This window comes from Megalops cyprinoides, chromosome 3, assembly GCF_013368585.1.
Source record: "Megalops cyprinoides isolate fMegCyp1 chromosome 3, fMegCyp1.pri, whole genome shotgun sequence".
Lineage (NCBI taxonomy): Eukaryota > Metazoa > Chordata > Actinopteri > Elopiformes > Megalopidae > Megalops > Megalops cyprinoides.
In genome coordinates this window covers 48,697,201-48,715,475 of record NC_050585.1, presented here as the reverse complement: position 1 = coordinate 48,715,475, position 18,275 = coordinate 48,697,201, and the positions used below count along the sequence as shown (strand labels likewise).

The window sequence follows — 18,275 nt, the reverse complement described above, 5'->3', positions numbered from 1 at the left end:
ATAACAGCAGGGAAGAGAGATGGGTAAAGACAGGGTCGTTTTGGGTGACGGACAGGTGCTGAGTCATAGATGCAATCAAGAGACACAATCAAGTTCATAATCGAGCCATGATTGCAATGCATGTAGATTTGGAGGAGTGAATCCCGTTGAAAGAGGATTCACTGTAACTGACAAGGGAAGACAAAAAGGTGTAAGCCTCTTCATAATCACCATATTTGCTTGGCAGATACCTGTATACGAAGCAGGTAGCAATTACTGTAACTATACAACATAGTTTTAGCTTTGCAATTCAGGGAAAGGTACTATGTCAGATTCAGCCCCATTACTCTCGAGTCCCTTGCCCTAATTACTATTTCACATTTCTTCTTCTCCTGGCTCACATTATCAGCATTGTGGCAGTGCAGTTCTCTTCGGTCTCCTTGACAGCCATTCAAGCGTGTGACACTCTGGGCAATTTGTGACTAACCTCCCATCGTGAGAGTTTTTTCTCTGGCCGTGCCTCTCCCAACAGGAACAATGCCTGCTCACACCAGCTCACCGTGCCACGTGGTACAGGTCACAGGAGATGCACGAATGGATCTACGTGGGGCATTCAGAGGACAAATCTGATGCATGAATGTGTTTATCCTTGAGGCATAGAAGGCGGAAAGAGAAAGGGGATATTTTACCCGCCGAATTAGAGGAGCATGGCAGAAAGAAATTTGGAAACCTGACAAGCCCTCTCATGATCAGGGTTAAAAATACCATCATTCATGCTCCCACATGCACCTGCAGTAATGCATTTTGCTTGAACAGAAACACAACTAATAAAATGGTATGCATGATATCCTGCTGCCACACTGCCCCTTTCCCCGTTCTGATTGTGCTCAAGTTGAGAAACCAGGGAAAGAGACAACAGTGATGTGTGCAAACACACACACACACACACACAGTGTGAAAGTGATAGTTTAAGACAATAAAATACATAAAACAGGTGTAAAAAAATACATTTTATTTGATAGAAAAATACACCATAACTGTTGTGGGGAAAAAAGTTTCAAGAATGATAACAATAGCAATATTTTGGCTTGTGTGTATGTATGAGAGTTTAAAATTTTCCAGTATCAAATCAATGGGGAACACGTCAGATTTTTAATTCTCAACAGAAGCACTGAAGAATCACAGTAATGGTATTCAATGATTTCTAGCATGTCAGGTGAAACAGTTATTACTGTGCATCCTTTTGTCTTTCAGCCTGGCTCCACTGATGTTGATATGGTAAATTTACCTATACAACACATATTATATCAAAACACAACATTATTAAAATGCCTTGATCTTTTGGCATCACGATCTGTAAATGTTCATTGGCACATCTTTGGCATTTACCCATAAAAGCCTACAGACATGAATAACATAAATATAAGGCCACTTCACACTGTGGGAGCTGAATGAATGAGGTGGGTTTGCGCTGGTCACCACCTTTGCCTGATTAAGTTCAGTTGAGAGCCATTGGAAACAGCTGGGAGTTTTGGACTACATGAAAACCCCATTAGGATGGAGTTAAACCAGGGATCTCTGTAAACTTTGGTCAACAGCAAAGGGGTGTGAAGCTCTTGGTATAAGCAAAAGGGAGATCTTATTTAGAAGATCTTATCTGGGATTACGTAAGGAGCTTGTGCTGTGTTTTTACATACTATCAGTGTTTTGTAGGGTAAAACAACAGTACTCCACCCATTTCTTTAGCTTGTCACAGCATTCTGGGAACACACCCAGTTCCTTGCTAAACATGATTAAGATATTTATGTATTACAGTTTAATCAAAAATTTCCTGATCAAGCCATCTTCTTTAGGGAAAGTTACATGAGGGTTTCTTTTACTGCCTATGTACTACCCAAGAAAGAGCACAGAATTATAGTCCAACACACTCATCATTTCTGAGACCCCCCCCCTACATCAACAGCACCCCCTGGTGTATGCTCAGACACACAGTAATCGACGGTTCCATGTGCATATTGATTAAGATTAGAAATTTCACAAGATTATACAGACGTGGTAACACTAACAAAATCTGTATTTCATAGAACAAAAAGGAGAATGGGAAGCATCAATGAACCAGCTGTCAATCATAACCCCAAAGGTTCAGACAGCTCCTGGATGGATTAAGATGGGCTCTCTGCTCAGTTACACTCAAAACATCTCCTAAATAGCAAGCCGTGAAAATGCAACTAAAGCAAAAACCTAAATACAGAGAGCTTTTGCTTATCCCTTTTCTGCCCCAGTGTTAATGGTCCTCTCAGTTCTCCTTCTTCTCACATTTTGCCATCATCTCCTCTAGTTCCTTCCGTTTCGATTGGGCAAATTTCTCTGTCTGCCTCACACAGAATGCAGAGAGACGAAACCAGCCAGGAAAAAAGATAGACAGAGCAACGTGCTGAGGGAGAGGAAAAAGAAAGTTCAGTCTACATCCATAGTTACATTACAGTCTACAAGGACATCTTAATATTTAATAATTAATAATTCTTTTTTCCATATTAGGTCTGAATAAAAGGACATAGAGTAAGTTGAAAGACTGAATAATATGCAAGTTATTCTGAAGGAATAATACTTCACATTATTGCATAAATGCATCTGGAGTACCATAGCCTGAGGAAGGTTACTATACTGAAAAACTACTGCTTATCGCAGTCCTGTTCTACAATTTGCTAGCTGAAAAAAAAAATGCATATGATGTTGTGCCCTTATGTTGAAACTATTAAATCAAAAATTATCATCACATTATGCAACATACTTTACCTTTATGAATTCAATTTCAAAGCAGATAGCACACAAAATGTTCCAACTATCTAATAATTTGAAATAGGAGTTTTCTGAATACTCCAAGGAAACCCCTATCGAATGGTAGCCATATCCTGTGAACTATCAACACCATTTTCACTTTCACAATTTTGGCTTTTCATGTGTAAAGTGTCTTGTCATTTTCATTTAACTGTTTAGCATTCATAGCCAACAGTTCAGAACTGCTGATGGCCCTGTGATAACCACGTCTTTTAACATAGAAATGTGTTATTCTTTATTTGATTTATATTCCAAGCATCACATATATCATTTTTTTATGTCACTAGGATGAATACTTTCTGGGAAGTTGATGACAAAGGCATAAAGTTGGTTTGTTAGCAATTACACAGAAATTAGCTGCAGCTGACATTTCATTGATCCATTGTGGCCACACAGCCTTGCATAGCAACTTTTTCCCTTGCAATTTAGAAAGCAGCCTGACATTTCCTAAGATCCTACATTTCCAATTCTGCATGACACCTGCTTCATGGTGGATCAAAGATTTAACTTAATTCCAAAGTAAAAACACAGAATCCCAGGTGAGCCACCTAAAGAAGGGCGCATTTGTTTGTGCAGGTCCTGACCTGGAGGGCGTGAGATAGGCATCCGCTGGTGAAGCTGGAGTGGCCAACTGTGTTCAGGGCTTCGCGGGCAAAATCAGGGGCGCTCTTCACAAAGGCACTGACCGCAACGTTGTGGGTCATGTTTGTGGACACAACGAAGGGAGCAACACACTGAAAGACAGAGACAGAGAGAGAGACAGAGAGAGAGAGAGAGAGAGAGACAGAGAGCGAGAGAGAGAGAGACAGAGAGAGAGAGAGAGAGAGAGAGAGAGAGAGAGAGAGAGAGAGAGAGAGAGAGAGAGAGAGAGAGACAGACACAGAGAGAGAGACAGAGAGAGAGAGAGAGAGAGAGTGACAGAGAGAGAGTGAGTTTGTGGAAATAGAGAAGGGAAGGAAGGAGAGAGTAGAAAATGAAGGAGAAGGGGAGAGAGAAGAGGAGAGGAAGAAAGTATGCAGGCAGAAAGGGGGGAAATGGAGCAAGTGGCAGAGCACAGACAGGAAGGAAAGGGAAAGAGAGGAGGACATAATGGAAAAACAACAGATTATCCTGCACGTCTGAGGAAGGTGTGAATCAGGATGAAGATGTGAATCAGGAGAAGATACAAGACAAGGACACATTTTATTTTCTTTGAACCCTGACCCTTTACCTGTACGGTAACTCCTCGAGGACTGTACTCCGAGTTCAGGCACCTGGAGAAGTATGTCACAAAAATCTAAAGAGGAGGAAGAAATTACATCAATTATAATACAATATAGAATATTATACATATAATACATTATATAGAAAGTACTGATAGATGATGATTCATGATTGTTTAATACTGCAGTACACAATGTGGACATACAGTCATAACAGGATGAACATATGCAAATGTTCACAAATGAGGAGAGACATCTCTTATCAGACTTGGACTCTCACTATTGTGTGGGGTTCATGGATATTTGGAGTGGCGGTCATCTCTTTGACAAATTTTACTTGTGGTGCAAGGTGATGGAGGAAGGGGTGTGTCCTGCCTACAAAGCACACCATTCTCCCCTTTACAAGGCTCTGCAAAGGCAAAGCAGAATGGGACACATGCCACTCAAACATGAAGCTCATCTGGCTCCTCAGTATTCCCTGTGTATTTTGTAAAGGAACCAGTTAAATAGGGCAGTGCTGGCACCTGGTGGGACGGCGCCTGGTAGGTTTCCACTGAGCACAATTAAGTTTTAGTGAGATTTAAAATGCCCATGTATGTTTGTGAATCAACTGATAGTACTCTGCTTTTTAAGTTCTTTTTTTAGGTTGATGATGATGTACTTCTATATTTACTATATTTACTATATACTATATTTCACTGCTAACAGCTGCATCGACTAGTCTTGCAACAGATGATGATGCAATGGAAGAAACGTGTTCATGGGCCAGTTTTTATAGTCAGCTAAGCAAAAAGAGTAAGCTCATAAGATAAGATAGTGAAATATATTCTAGGCTTGAGAAAGCAGTTATTTTTATTATCACTTACATTATTTTTCTCTGTGTATGAAATATTGGCAATTATTATTATTACGAAGTGCTTTAATAAAATCAAAAAGAAAAACCAGCTTCTTCATCTTATTCTTGAAGAAGAAAGGATTAACCATTTCATTTCTTAGATTCATTTCTCATTCCTGAAAAATTAACCGCATATGGCCAAGACACGACCTTCATCTACTCATGCAGGCAATATTGAATACAATCAATTTAAAAATAGTTCCTTTAGACTAGTAACTCTAAGACAGTAATGACTCCACATTAGAGGAGTAAACATAAATACTGATGATTTGTTACACGGACAATTAATTGCAATTAATTTTAATGTATTGTTACATTTATAATTTACATTTACATGTCTTGATTTGGAAGATGCTTCCAAAGTGACTTACAAATGAGGTAGAGTACAACACAAGCGAAAAAACCATGAGGAGTCAACAATATCAGAAGCGCTGCATGACGAGCTTTCAATGGTTGGCCAGGCGAAGTACAAACTAGCCGGTACAACTAACTAAGTGTGTTAAACCATTAGACTACATTTTTTTAATAATTTTATTTTATAGTTTAGTAGGAGACAGTTTTGAGAGATGAGAAGTTCCTTCAGGTGGTAGCGTTTCAGGGGATCAGGTGAGAGAGGAAGGGCTGGTGTTAATAGGAGTACCATCTTCCAATGCCAGCGTAACCGCAGCGGTGCATGTGGGTGCAGACAGAGAGCCTCACCTTGGTTGCAGAATACAGGGACAGCATGGGCTGGGGTTCAGAGGCAGCCTCTGAAGATATGTTTATGATCAGGCCCTTACCCCTGCAGGAGGCACATACAGGCAGACAAAGGGAACAGACACAGGTGACAGACAAACAGACAGAGAAGACAGAGACACCACCCCCCCCCCCCCCCACCCCCCCAGGCCTGGCGCCAGGAGAAAATACAGAGGGGTGCGATTGTAATCCACGGGGATGCACAAAAAGTCATAAATACTATGTATATAGATATAAGGATACAAGGAGACAACTGGGGGTGTGCCTGACCCCCCAAACACACTCTCTCTCTCACACACACACACACAAACACACCCCACACCCACTCCAAATAAACACACATAAACATGCACCAAGTCACAGTCACTGCACAAGAACAGGTTACATTCTGTTCTATTCTGATAGATATTATTTTGATGGCTTTATGCATGTACCTTTCAACCATGCGTGGAAGAACCAGTCTGGTCATCTGAAGATAGACAAAGAGATGGTACGATCATTACCGAAGTCCTTATCACATTCCTGTTTGCAAGTTTCTATGAAAAATGTTGTATAACCTAACAATACTTCACAGGCACTTAGACAGCTGTATAAATGCCAGACAATAGACATGGTATGACAACAAATTCATTCCGATACTGCATGACCAGACATCGGCTATTTCTGTAAAATCTGAGAATTAAACCAACTCTTTAAAATTTACTTCTTATATTAAATTGTTTAATGTCTGCAAACTTACAGTGTTACCATTTCCTGATAATACATAGACTTTCCCGAAATGTAAGTTTGTTGCATTTTGTTGGCATGCTGCCCAGTGACCATCTTAAGTATAGTTTTGGTCCACCACCCTGGCAATCAGTTCAACTATTGATCCATCAGTTAGATCATCATTCCCTTTATACTGTTTCTGTAATTGTGAATCACACTGTCCAGTTTGGTAAACCATTGCTAACCGTTATATTGCTAATTGTTAAGACAGTACAGTTGTCCTATTTTTAGATACACTTCTTCACACTTTCAATTTCATTACATATTCATTGGTGAAACTGTTCCAGGTGCATGCCTGTAGGCCTTGATGTGTGTGTGATTGATACAATACTTCAGTGTCTCAATCTGCAAGCTTTTCTGCATGCTGTAACTTTGCCCAGACACGGGCAGTCTTGTTTGCTGCGGTTTGTTCACCACCACATACTCTCTTTGACAGTAGCATTCATTTATTTACTTTCAGTTAATGTGACTTAAAATGTACTGGAGATACCTGAATATTTGATCATGTATTTCAATAGTTATAATAACAATAAAAGAGGTCTGTAAACACTTAAAGATGAACACAGGTCTACTGTGTCATTTCTGAGACACTTTGGATGCAAATATATCTGGACTTACAGCCTGTGAAGAGGAGGTTAGATATGAATTTAATCTGACTTCAGAATGGGAACTTAGGAGACACACGAAAGACAGATGGTTCTGATAGTGAGAAGACAGACAAAGACAGGCATGACTCTGACCTGTGTCACAGACAGAATGTTGCAGTTGATGACTTCCGTGATTCTCTGGGAAAAGAGGAATACAGGTTCAAATAGAAACTGCACGTTGCGTGGACTAAGTTTAGTAGAAGACTACATGATAATAAGGGCAATGCTAAAGGCCTGGTATCCATGCAAGGTTTCCGTTTTCTCAGAATCACAGAAAATGAGAAGCATCAAGTCAACGAGAATTGTTTGGGAAGAACAAACCTTCCACGACGGTTTCTCCTGGAGGACCCCTTGTTTTAGATCTCTAGATTTAGGTTGTCCAATCCAGTCTGACATGTAACATTCTCACAACATTGCTGTGCATTTCAAAACAATACAATTTAATCTAGAATGATAATAACAGAAATAAATGAGAATCATACCTGCTCAGGGTTTGGAATATCCATAAAATACACTAACATTCCAGCGTAGTTCATACCTACATTGTTAACTGGACAGAGGGAAAATTGGAGGCAGAGAAGAGATAACATTCAACAATCCTGTCAACTATGAGTGCACATGTATGCACAATATTTCTGCAGATATTCCAAACAAACTGTGGTATTACTGCACAGCTATCTAATGCACTGCAACAGGCATTTAAAATATATAGATTGTCTTTCAAATTTAACCAAAAAATATACACAGTGAAAGCAAAGACAAAGATGTCAAACCTTTGTCATCACAAAAGATTGACTCTTTCAAATCGAATATGAATTGAATGTCAAGTCCATTACACAAAAATAAGATAAAATGAAAATGTTACAATGGTAATTTAAAATGTGCAGAAAAAAAGAAATTTGAGCAACAGTATTGGCCAAAACACATACATTTTATATAATCTTGTTTATACCTCAGCACTAATGCTGTCAGTGTAACACTATACAGTGACACGCCACCCTACAGGATAAGACTAGCCTGTAGTCAAGCACTTTCAATTAAATTTGATTTAATATTACACTCTATTCAAGAAACTGTCACAGAGTACACAGCAGAAAAACAATGTGAGTAATAGCAGATACACTATAACATGAAGACGGGAGCAGGTATAACATGTAGATGGAAAAGGAAGAAAATGGTTCTTTGCCAACAGAAATTACCCAAGGCGACAGTATTAGAATGAAACAACTTGCAGTTATATACGGTGAGCTACTGTACATAAGATCTGCTCCTAAGGGCATTTAAAGACTCACACATTACTGGCAACCAAAGATAATGTAAGAGCAAGTTTACTTCAACTTTTGCAAAGATCAGAGAACCTAACTAATCAAAGAAGAAACTAACCTGTAAGAGATGCACGCAAACCATTGCGTTCTCAATCATTCAGAGATGAAACACCCTGAACAGTACACTAATGCTCCCCTCATCCCCTCTTTTCTCTCTTACGCTCCCCTCCCCCTCCCCCGCTCTCTGTCTCTTTCTCCCAACTCTCCTCATTGTGCACGGTACCCAGTATGCCGATATCCAGTTCACCCAGCTTCTCTGCGATGGCTGGATAGATTGCATGGCCCACTGTGAAGTCTGTCTGAATGACCCGTGTCTGCCTCCCGTAGGACCTCTCTGAAAGACACAGATTGAGATGTTCAATGTTTGCTCACGCTCAGAAACTCCCAGAACAGTTCTGTCTTTCTGTCCATCTCCTTCTCCCTCCATCTTTTGCACGTCCTCACAACATCACTCACCAATCTCCATGGCGACAGCATGAAGCTTTTCTTCTGAACGGCTGACCAGGACAATGTCCAGTCCTCTTCTAGCCAACTATAAAGGGCACACACAAGACAATCGCGTACAAATATCACATGGCAAATTGGAACTGCTAATGTTATATACACATGATTTATAGCATGTGAGCATATGAGTGTGTCTCTGAGAGGTATTATGGATACAATCATATAAATAATCCCAATTAAACTGTGATGTATGAAACTTTTCTGAAATTATGAAAGGCAACCAATTTCTTTCAGCCACCACATATTAAGTAGGGATACCCTGAAATCTCTGTGATGAAAGTACATGCTCATGTTCGTGGCCTGGCGTTGTCAAATTGCCATGGGAAGAGTTCTCTAATTTGTGTGGTGTTGTCTAATTTAAAAAAAAAAAAAACCTCATTGGCATAGGCTCTCCCGATCCCTGAGGTTGCTCCGGTAACAACTGAAAAAAAAAAAAAAAAAAACATACGAATTACAGTTAGCAATGTCAGGACACAACTATGAAACATTTCCAGGAACCTCAAGTCAAAGATAAACTGCTGTGTCCACAGGGAGGGGGTGGGTAAGGAGCCGTGGATAAACTATCACTATAATCATCATGACACAAAAATCTTTCCTGCTGATGGTGAAAGCCCACAAGCGGGAAAGAAAGCCCCTGCAATTCCCTGCTGCACTCAAACTCCCCCCTCCGTCATGCTAGACTGTCCTCCTAATGTTTTTTTCTGGTCATCTTCAAAAGATGAATTCATCCCTCGACTGTTTCTGAGAATTGACTATATCTTTTCCCATCTGTTATTCAAATTCTGTCTAAGGTTTTTCAGGGTAAAGCTATGGCGTGCAGCCAAAATTCCGTTTGCACTCATTAATCCAAGAAACACTGCCATTAATACATAACAGAGAGTAAGTTCAACGTCATTAACTCGGTGGCTCAATATTGTTAGCAAAGCTTTCAAAATGCAACAACATCCACACTACAGCATGAAAACAACAAAATGGGGAAACAAATCCGCCTCTGCCAGGATTCAAGTGGAACAGTGCATACACCTTCAAGTCTTGCCCTGTGACCTAAGCCGAATGTGACCCAGTGCTCTGAGACTCTGTCAAGGCGGTTTTTCACGTATGCGTGATGCATATTTTGCACGTGTAAGAGTGAACCTGTAAAATTATCAGGATGATCATTCCTTTTTTCAGGTGTGACAGCATGCCACAGAAGACTCATGGACACTAGTTAGCACATACTGGACACTTAGAGGTATGCACCTGTTTACTGTGTTGGAATGAGATGGAATGAACTGTTTAAAAATGCATCTGAGAGTACAAACACATTGTACCAGATATACACCCACCCCCTTACAATGTTCACATATTTCAATGAGTAGCTAACTGATTGGTGGCCTGATCATCTTGAGATCAAAATACATTTTGTTTGCATTCTTGGTCACCTGCACATTCTGCAACCTTTGACAGAGATCTGTTAATCAAACGCATGTCAAAACAATAACACAGCCTCACACATACACGCACACACACACACACACACACATACACGCGCTCACACAATCACACACATACACATGCACAAGAACACCCAATTAGAAACGTGCTTACACACATTCCAAATCCCTCCAAATCCCTGTACTGCTACCACAAAACTCGAGGACACTGCACCACTCACCTACCTTGGTCAACAAGGTTACTCAAGACAATCACAGTGGTCCTCATTATGTTATCGTCATTTTTGGGAAAATGTACATATTAAAACTCTAAAGAAACGTATATTTCTAATAACAGTTTTTATTTAACACGAGTAAAAATAAAAAAAAATGTATGGTGGAAAATTACGAAAATCCAGATTAATGTAGACTACTAACTGTATTCTTCTACCATACATCATAATTCTGCCGTGTAAACAAAAATGATATGCTAGAGTACTGTATAGTGTGGCTTCAAAAGGTGAAACACCATATTATTGCGAGGTCAATGTAAGGTTACACATTTTCGAGGTAACCTTAGCTAACCTTCAAGGATGAGAAAGTTCCCTTTACTGCTTTGCGCAATTTCACTACGAAGCTCGGATTTGTATGAACTTTCTGTGCATTAACACGTGACTGTTACCGAAAAACACAAACTCCATACATCCACAAAAATATACAAGCAAACTCCATCAAATACCGTAGATATTGTCATTATACAAACTTACCCGCCCACTGCCCGTATGTTTTGAGGTCAGTTTGCCAATATTCTGACAGCACGTATGCCCTGAATCCGCACCAGCATTTCCAAGAAAACTTAAAAAGATAAAACAACACCGTGAAACTTCCTATGACGACCAATCCATGCAGAAGAACCGAAGAATTAAAAACTGTATCCATGTCGACATTCACTAGAGACACTATCAATTAAACCGTAAAGGTAAACGGGAGGTTAACTATATGCCTTTAACGGTGCTGCGGCGGTGGTCACCTCATACACTATGCCATGCAAGTACCGCCCTTCGACACCTACTGTCTGTTCCCAGGCACCAGTCCAGAGCAGGCGCTGTGCACGCCCACTGATCCTTAAATCATCTAGATTGGTTACCGGCGGACATGATTATCAGCTTGACGTATCAATGTAAGATAATGCTTAGTGCGGGGCGTCTTTCCTAAACCGATGCCTGTGGAGAACCAGCTACTCTCATCCGAGCGTTGCTCATCTAAAAGAGACTGATGTATCTTATCAGCAAATCAACACGTGAAACCTGTGATCCTATTCTCTGCTGTTTCCTCAGACTGGCGCCTTCAATTCCGAGATGGCTACTTCAGTATGTGTTTTTCACCGAACGGGCGTAATTGCTTAAATTTAAGCAGTTCACGGCGTCATCTTGAGTGATCAGCCAAATAGCAATTTAATGACAGAATATTCAGAGTTCACATCTTTGACTGGGATAAAAGATACTTACATAAATAAAGAATATGGAACAGAATGTGTAAGTAAATAAAATCCCAAACAGTAAACTTAGTCCTGCGAGAAGCCCTTTCCTCTTAGAACAATTGAGTTTCCACTAATGAGGGAAAGTGATTGTTAGAACGCTTCACCGTACTAAAACGCTAAACCCTAGAAGTGGTTGCAACAGGTTTTCATTAACGTTACAAATTAGGCTTCTGTGAATGCAAAACACTTTCTTTGAAGAGCCACGCCATAAAGGGGATATGTAGGCTTCAGTTAGTCAACTTCTAGTTTGCTTAAAAGTGAATACAAGAACTTTGCATTAATAAATGGATTGAAGAAACAAGAACGAATTGGCCCACAGATCATCATTGGAGTGCTTCCTCTTTCAAATTAGTTGCCATAATTTGTTAGTTATAAATTAGAGGCAAATTTACGTGAATAGATTGTGTGTGTGTTTCAAATGTGTATGTACTGACATTTGCGACGTGTTTTGTGTGAGATATCAGCTGTCAGGAAGAGTATTGTCTGAAATTCTACGACCATAAATTGTACAGAACAGACGCCCTTTCTTGAACCACTGTCTGACAGACGGAACACAGTATGAAATACGGTTCTGCCATTCCTCGCTAACAATTACCAGTGGCCTAACCAGCATTTCCATTGGCACGCCTTGCGCAGCGCTGAGAAAAGATGGAAATGTTTTCGTTGAATCTGTCAAAGATCTATGCACGTCCTCGACCCAAAAAGACCTGTGAATTAGCCCACTACGGGTGTTTCGTGTTTATAAGTAATTTGGAAGTCATGTAACGAGGGTATCTTGCGTTCACAGTAGTTATTCGGCACCGACGTACATTTTCCAATACGCGTTTAGTAAGTATCGTGGTGTTTCGACCCACCACTCTTCCCGTAGTCGTGCTTTCAGAATTTACGAAGTGCGGCTGCGCTAGGATTCATGGAGGCTGCTCTGACACACAACGGAACTGCCTAACTAATATGAAATTCAAACTTTCATCTTTTCTTTCATCGACAAATGTTTCAAGAATCGATAGATATCTTTAAGCTGTTTTGCGTATTATACCAAGCTAGCTGTTTGGAAAAACAAGGGAGATTTGCTGTCCTGGGGTTTGCTTGCTAGTTAGCTAGTTAGCTAGCAGGCGATGAATCAAGTTGACCAGTAAGTGAACCAGCTCGCAGCTAACGTTAGATTGCCAGATCGCTAACATCCCTGCCTGTAAGCAAACTAGCCATTTATAGATATAGCAATGTTAAATTGGCTTAGCTAATGTTAATGATTTCACTGCTAAAGATGTTTCATCAGTTCTTCTCCAATCTTCCGCTCCAGTCTGAAGGATGATGACGCCGGAGATAACGACGACCCAGCAGATAGTCGAGAAGAGATGAGCGACAATAATGTAGTAGCGTTAGTCAACAATAACAGTAACGTCGGTCGACGAAAGGTTGGTGTTTGAGTTGTCGAATTTGGTGCTATTATATGTAGGCATTGTATCCTATCAGGGGGCTGTGTGTGTCGCCTTAATGACTTGGTCGGCTGTTCAGTTTCTGAAAACAACGATTCCACCCTGATAGAGATCCCGTAACTTGTAGCCGGACGATAGCATCAATGACAGTTTCATGTGGTCAGACTGTCCTAGTTAATTTAGAGTGAGATACATTTGAACGCCTCGAGTTTTTGTCTAAAAGTGTTGTTACCGGCCAAGAAGTACCTCCATTATTCCATTGCCTAATTGGTGATGGGTATAAATTTATATGGTCAGAACGTTCTGACGTACTCTAGCACCGCTGTAACTTAAACATCATCCTCTTTTCCTACATAAACGGATGAGGAATCACGGACCGCTTGTGTTGATTCAAACGTGAACGCCGACACTTTTCCAATTTCCGATTACTTGCAAGGTTGCTCCAATTGCATATACATACACATTAAATAGCGTTCATATACGTTACATATCTAAAAAGCACCGTTTTTTGTTCAGTGTTCAATTTTACTTATGGCTGTTTTGAATGATCTCATGAAACTCAGCTGAATGTTTTTTTGTGTGTGTGTACCAAGTAACATGAAAGTATATAGGATTTTTCTCCCTGTTATTAATTAGACACGTCCTTTTTTCTCTCTGTATCAGGCCGTTTCCCCAGGAGCAGGAGAACACCCGCTCCAGTACAACTACACCTTCTGGTACTTCCGCCGTACACCCAGTCGTCCTGCCAACAGCCAGAGTTATGAGCAGAGCATCCGTCAGATAGGCACTGTGGCCTCGGTCAGTCTCCTTTAAGAAGCCATCTCAGAACGCTTTTGAAGCTTATGCTACTGTAGTAAAGGATTCCTTTAATATTAGGACAGGGAATACCTAATCCTGATTCTGGAGAGCCTTAATGAAGCATGTTTTTTTCCAGTTCTCTTGCGTAGAATTTACTTATGTTGAATTAAAACAAGGATAAATTGAATCAGGTGGGCCTCCAGGACCAAGGTTAAGGAGCTCTGAGCTGGGGAAACTTGGGTTGCTCTCTTCTCAGTTATTCCTTTTCTCCAAGTCAGAGTCCTGTTGGGTTTAGGGTGAATCTCAGATAGCTGATTTACATCTGAACACTTGGTGAGTTGACATTCTGTCAAGGTCAGGGTTGCACCTCATCATCAATTAAGACTAAATCCTCTGCCTGTCTCAAATGAAACTCATTTTCTGTCTCTTAGGTTGAACAGTTCTGGAAGTTCTACAGTCACCTGGTGCGGCCAGGGGACCTGACAGGTCACAGTGACTTTCATCTGTTCAAGGAGGGCATCAAGCCCATGTGGGAGGTGAGCAGAGCCAGGGTTAGGCTTATTGTGTGTGTGTGTTTGTATTTCTGTGTAAGCGAAAGAGAGCGTGGGGGCCAAGGCTGTGTTGGGTAGGTAGTTGTGGCGGCATGTCTATATATAGATAATTATTTTCAGTAAATATATAAACATTTTGTTTGATGATGGTTTTCTCTGATAGCAGCACGTTCACACTTTTTGTTGATGTGGTTATCTCTGCATTTGCCTCATGTCTTTAGGATGAGGCAAATAAGAATGGGGGGAAATGGATCATCCGCTTGCGGAAGGGGCTGGCCTCACGCTTCTGGGAGAACATCATCCTGGCAATGCTGGGGGAGCAGTTCATGGTGGGAGAGGAGATCTGCGGGGTGGTGGTGTCCGTCCGCTTCCAGGTCAGACCACGGGGTGAGGGGGTTGAGAATTGCAGGTTGAGGGAGAGAGCATTTCCAGGTCAGACATCAAGGTTCACAGGCAGAGGGGTGAAACGATGTCACTGTGTGAAGACACTATATTATACTGCACAGGAAGCCAGGTTATGGTCAAATAATTAACTTCCATTCACTTTCCCAAACTCAACTGCTCTTTTTTTGCTGTAGTTTAAAACTGGAGCTGCAGTTCATGTGTGGAAGCAGGTTCCCAACTTTGAAAAGACTACCCTTTCTCATTTCTAGAACTTTCTTAGTGTTCATATTCAACAGCGAGGTCACGTGATTTTCTGTGTAAATCGCAACAGTGTTCGCTGTGCTGTGTGTTACTGGCTATGTGTTCTCTGCATTGTGGAAACTAGTTGTTGACCATTTGCAGTTTTGCTTCAACCCTCCAGGAGGACATCCTTTCGATTTGGAACAAGACGGCCAATGACCAAGTGACCACTTCGCGCATCCGGGACACACTCCGTCGCATCCTCAACTTGCCTCCCAACACCATAATGGAGTACAAAACCCACAATGACAGCCTCAGGTACGCGCATACACACATACGCGTACGCACATTCACAGAAACTCTTCAAATCCTCCAACATCAACACGACCCACAACACTAACCACAAGTATGTGCACACATACACGAACGCCGTCACACGACCACACCTATAAACATTTTTCACAGGGCCTTTAAGGCTTGTTGCCAAGCAGAACAAGCAGGCAGATGTAACATTACGGGGCCTGAAGACGCACCTCTTCAGACTCTACCTGGACTGACCCAGCACACAATTGCTACCCCCCCACGCCCATCAGTGCTGTCGTAAATTGCTGTGCTTTTTAAATTGTGCTTTTAAATTTGTCTCTTGTTGCCGCCTTTACCCTGACGCTCATTGCGCCGTTTGAAGTTGTCGAAGTCTGCCGTTTGAAAGTGTATCGTATTAGTTGCCCTATAGGCTGTAATTGTACAAATCTAATAGTACTGTGTCCTCAAACAGACGCTGCTCTCAGCTGAGAACTGTCTCATTGTGGAACTGTACACATCCTGTCCCCGTACTGTCGCTATACTTGCTGTATGCACTTTTGTAAGTCGCTTTGGATAAAAGCGTCTGCTAAATAAATAAATGTAAATGTAAATGTAAACATTACACCAATAAATAAACATAAACTTGGGTAATCTTTTTGCTGGTGGGGTGGGCACTTAAATTAAAAGGACCGTCAAAATATTGTGCATACCTCACATGAATCCACATGCATACACAACTGATCATGCTTTCTTGTCTCCATGGTTAGCCTTGCTTCATCTCTCTCTGTAAGCTAATGATTTCTTTGCTCTCCCACAGGGACAATTCCAGTTTCCGCAACACAAAGATGACATTGTGATTGAGCCCAGGGAGAAAAGAGGGGGGGAGATGGATGCATATACCGCCTTCTCTCTCTTCCCAGTAATGGTTCTTGTCTTGGAAATCAGTTACTACTAAATCAAAGAAGTGAATGAGCCATGCCATTCAAGGAGAGAGCAAGAGACAGACTATTCACTGGGGAACCACTGAGATGGACTGTGATTACAGTGGTCTGCCACACAGCTTCACACAGGCATTTTTAGCTATTCTTACAGTGTTGGAGAATCCGTTTACTTGAATTTTATTTTTTTTGTGTGATATTTCTTTAATCAGCATGTATATAACATTTATGTGTACACTCCTCACAAGTTTTCCTTTTCTGTATGGTCCAGTGGTCAAGTTTTTACTGGTCTTGGTACACCTAGTTCACCTAGTATAAATCAGTTAACAGTTGCACTTTCCTACAGGTTTAGTCAGGAGAAATTAAGGTTCTTGAAGGTTCTTTTGAACTCAGGGTAGTATCATGAAAACTGGTGTCAGTGCCTCTCACTTTGGTCAATTGGAGTCATTACTGTTTTATTCAGGGTGATATATTTTGTGTTTATTATGATTGGGATATCAGTGTTATAAAATAAGGTATAAGGTTTTGAGCTTAATTTGAATGTGCATCATGAATTTATGTCTATCAGGTTACAGGACATACAGAAGATGACTATCAAAATGGCATTTTAGATAGATGGTAAACCACTGTGCAGTCCACCAGGCCCACATTGAAATGAACTGTACATGACCATTTTGTACACATTTGCTATATGATGTATCCAATTAATGTATTTGTAAATTTCACCTTTTTAAAACATTCTGTCAGTGGCAACGATGTTGCATATGAATCGAATAGAAAAATCGGATTATTGAAGGGTATACTGCGATGCATGATCAAGATTGTGACATTATAGTTTCCGCCACAGGGGGGCAGAATTGGTTCTTAGTGTGCTTCATGCGTTAAAGCATATAATTGGCAATTTATAGCCAGTGATGCCGAAAACCAGATATTGTTTAACTGTATTTAAATAAATCAAAGTATGATTTGACAGTGTGACGATTTGTCTGGCGACAACACATTGGGTACACGAAGACTTTTTTTTTTACTTTTTTTCTGCCAGAGTGAGAAATGTATTTTGTAGCAGCTTAGTTAAGAGCATTTTAAACAATAAATAAAATTAAAAACGGTGTTAGACCTGATCTGAAGCGAAGTTGTCCTCCACTTGTCGAAACAACCTGGACGTTTCATGGCATTGGATATGTTGTCTTCGTGTTGGTACATGCGTATTGCGAAATAAAAAGCGAAACAAAAGACGAGGCTTGGTGATTGAAGGTAGCGACCATAACGGAAGTAAAAAATATATATACATATAATTCCCCATCTTGATGGGAGGAAAGTCTTGTGTAAAAGTCTATTTGTAAAGCTACATATCTTTGAGGTTAAGATTTGCTGGATTTTTCTATTTTTTTAAGTGGAAGTATAGTCCTGGAGGTCTACAGTCAGCGCCAATTTCGGAAAGAAGAAGGGAATTATCAAAACACAATAACAAATATTCAGTTTTATCCTTATGCAAAACAAGTAAGTGTTCATTCAAACAGCTTCCAGGAGGCAAAATGACAACTCTGTTACTCAAGCAATTTATTTTAATGTTCACTGGTCGATGCGATGTGGGCTTTCCGCGTGATGTCAGACCGTTAATCTCGTTTAGACCTCAAGTGATTTCAAGTCTTAGGGTACATTGTGGTATAGCCCGACATAGCGTTGAGTGATCTCAATAATAGCTAATACTCACTGTAACTTATGTTAATGTTGCTTTATATTTCGTGAATCTCAATTCCTGAATCCTGCGGTGGCATGA

The 18,275-nt window shown here is 40.7% G+C and overlaps 2 protein-coding genes across 4 annotated transcripts; one reads left to right on the top strand and one right to left on the bottom strand.

Moving 5' to 3' along the window:
- Positions 1-1,015: 1,015 nt before the first annotated feature.
- On the bottom strand, positions 1,016-11,341 carry hsd20b2 (hydroxysteroid (20-beta) dehydrogenase 2). The gene is made up of 11 exons (XM_036525685.1): positions 11,073-11,341; positions 9,268-9,314; positions 8,846-8,921; positions 8,613-8,723; positions 7,547-7,614; positions 7,158-7,202; positions 6,084-6,118; positions 5,614-5,695; positions 4,028-4,093; positions 3,402-3,551; positions 1,016-2,413 (listed from the first exon to the last, which is right to left on the bottom strand). Exons 1-11 carry the CDS (start codon positions 11,242-11,244, stop codon positions 2,276-2,278), a joined length of 990 nt encoding a protein of 329 aa, XP_036381578.1. The 5' UTR covers positions 11,245-11,341; the 3' UTR covers positions 1,016-2,275.
- Positions 11,342-12,747: 1,406 nt separating this feature from the next.
- On the top strand, positions 12,748-17,972 carry LOC118774803 (eukaryotic translation initiation factor 4E type 2-like). Of its 3 annotated transcripts, XM_036524317.1 has the most exons (7): positions 12,748-12,977; positions 13,146-13,260; positions 13,945-14,079; positions 14,511-14,615; positions 14,852-15,004; positions 15,436-15,572; positions 16,375-17,972. In XM_036524317.1, the coding sequence occupies exons 1-7, from the start codon at positions 12,961-12,963 to the stop codon at positions 16,412-16,414; spliced, it is 702 nt and encodes a 233-aa protein (XP_036380210.1). In that variant the 5' UTR covers positions 12,748-12,960; the 3' UTR covers positions 16,415-17,972. The 3 variants fall into 3 exon arrangements, with proteins under 3 accessions (XP_036380210.1, XP_036380209.1, XP_036380211.1); XM_036524316.1 differs by lacking the exon at positions 16,375-17,972 and having other exon boundaries at positions 15,436-15,828; XM_036524318.1 differs by lacking the exon at positions 16,375-17,972 and having other exon boundaries at positions 12,977-13,034; positions 15,436-15,828.
- The last annotated feature ends 303 nt before the right edge of the window (positions 17,973-18,275 follow it).

Bases quoted from the DNA above. Each gene is read 5' to 3' on its own strand.
- hsd20b2 (XM_036525685.1), bottom strand. From the start codon at position 11,244: ATGGATACAGTTTTTAATTCTTCGGTTCTTCTGCATGGATTGGTCGTC. The intron at 7,203-7,546 runs GTATGATTCTCA...CTCTTTTCCCAG, and splicing joins ATATTCCAAACCCTGAGCAG to AGAATCACGGAAGTCATCAA. The intron at 3,552-4,027 runs GTAAAGGGTCAG...TCTGTCTTTCAG, and splicing joins CTCGAGGAGTTACCGTACAG to TGTGTTGCTCCCTTCGTTGT.
- LOC118774803 (XM_036524316.1), top strand. The intron at 13,261-13,944 runs GTTGGTGTTTGA...TCTCTGTATCAG, and splicing joins GTAACGTCGGTCGACGAAAG to GCCGTTTCCCCAGGAGCAGG. The intron at 14,080-14,510 runs GTCAGTCTCCTT...TCTGTCTCTTAG, and splicing joins AGATAGGCACTGTGGCCTCG to GTTGAACAGTTCTGGAAGTT.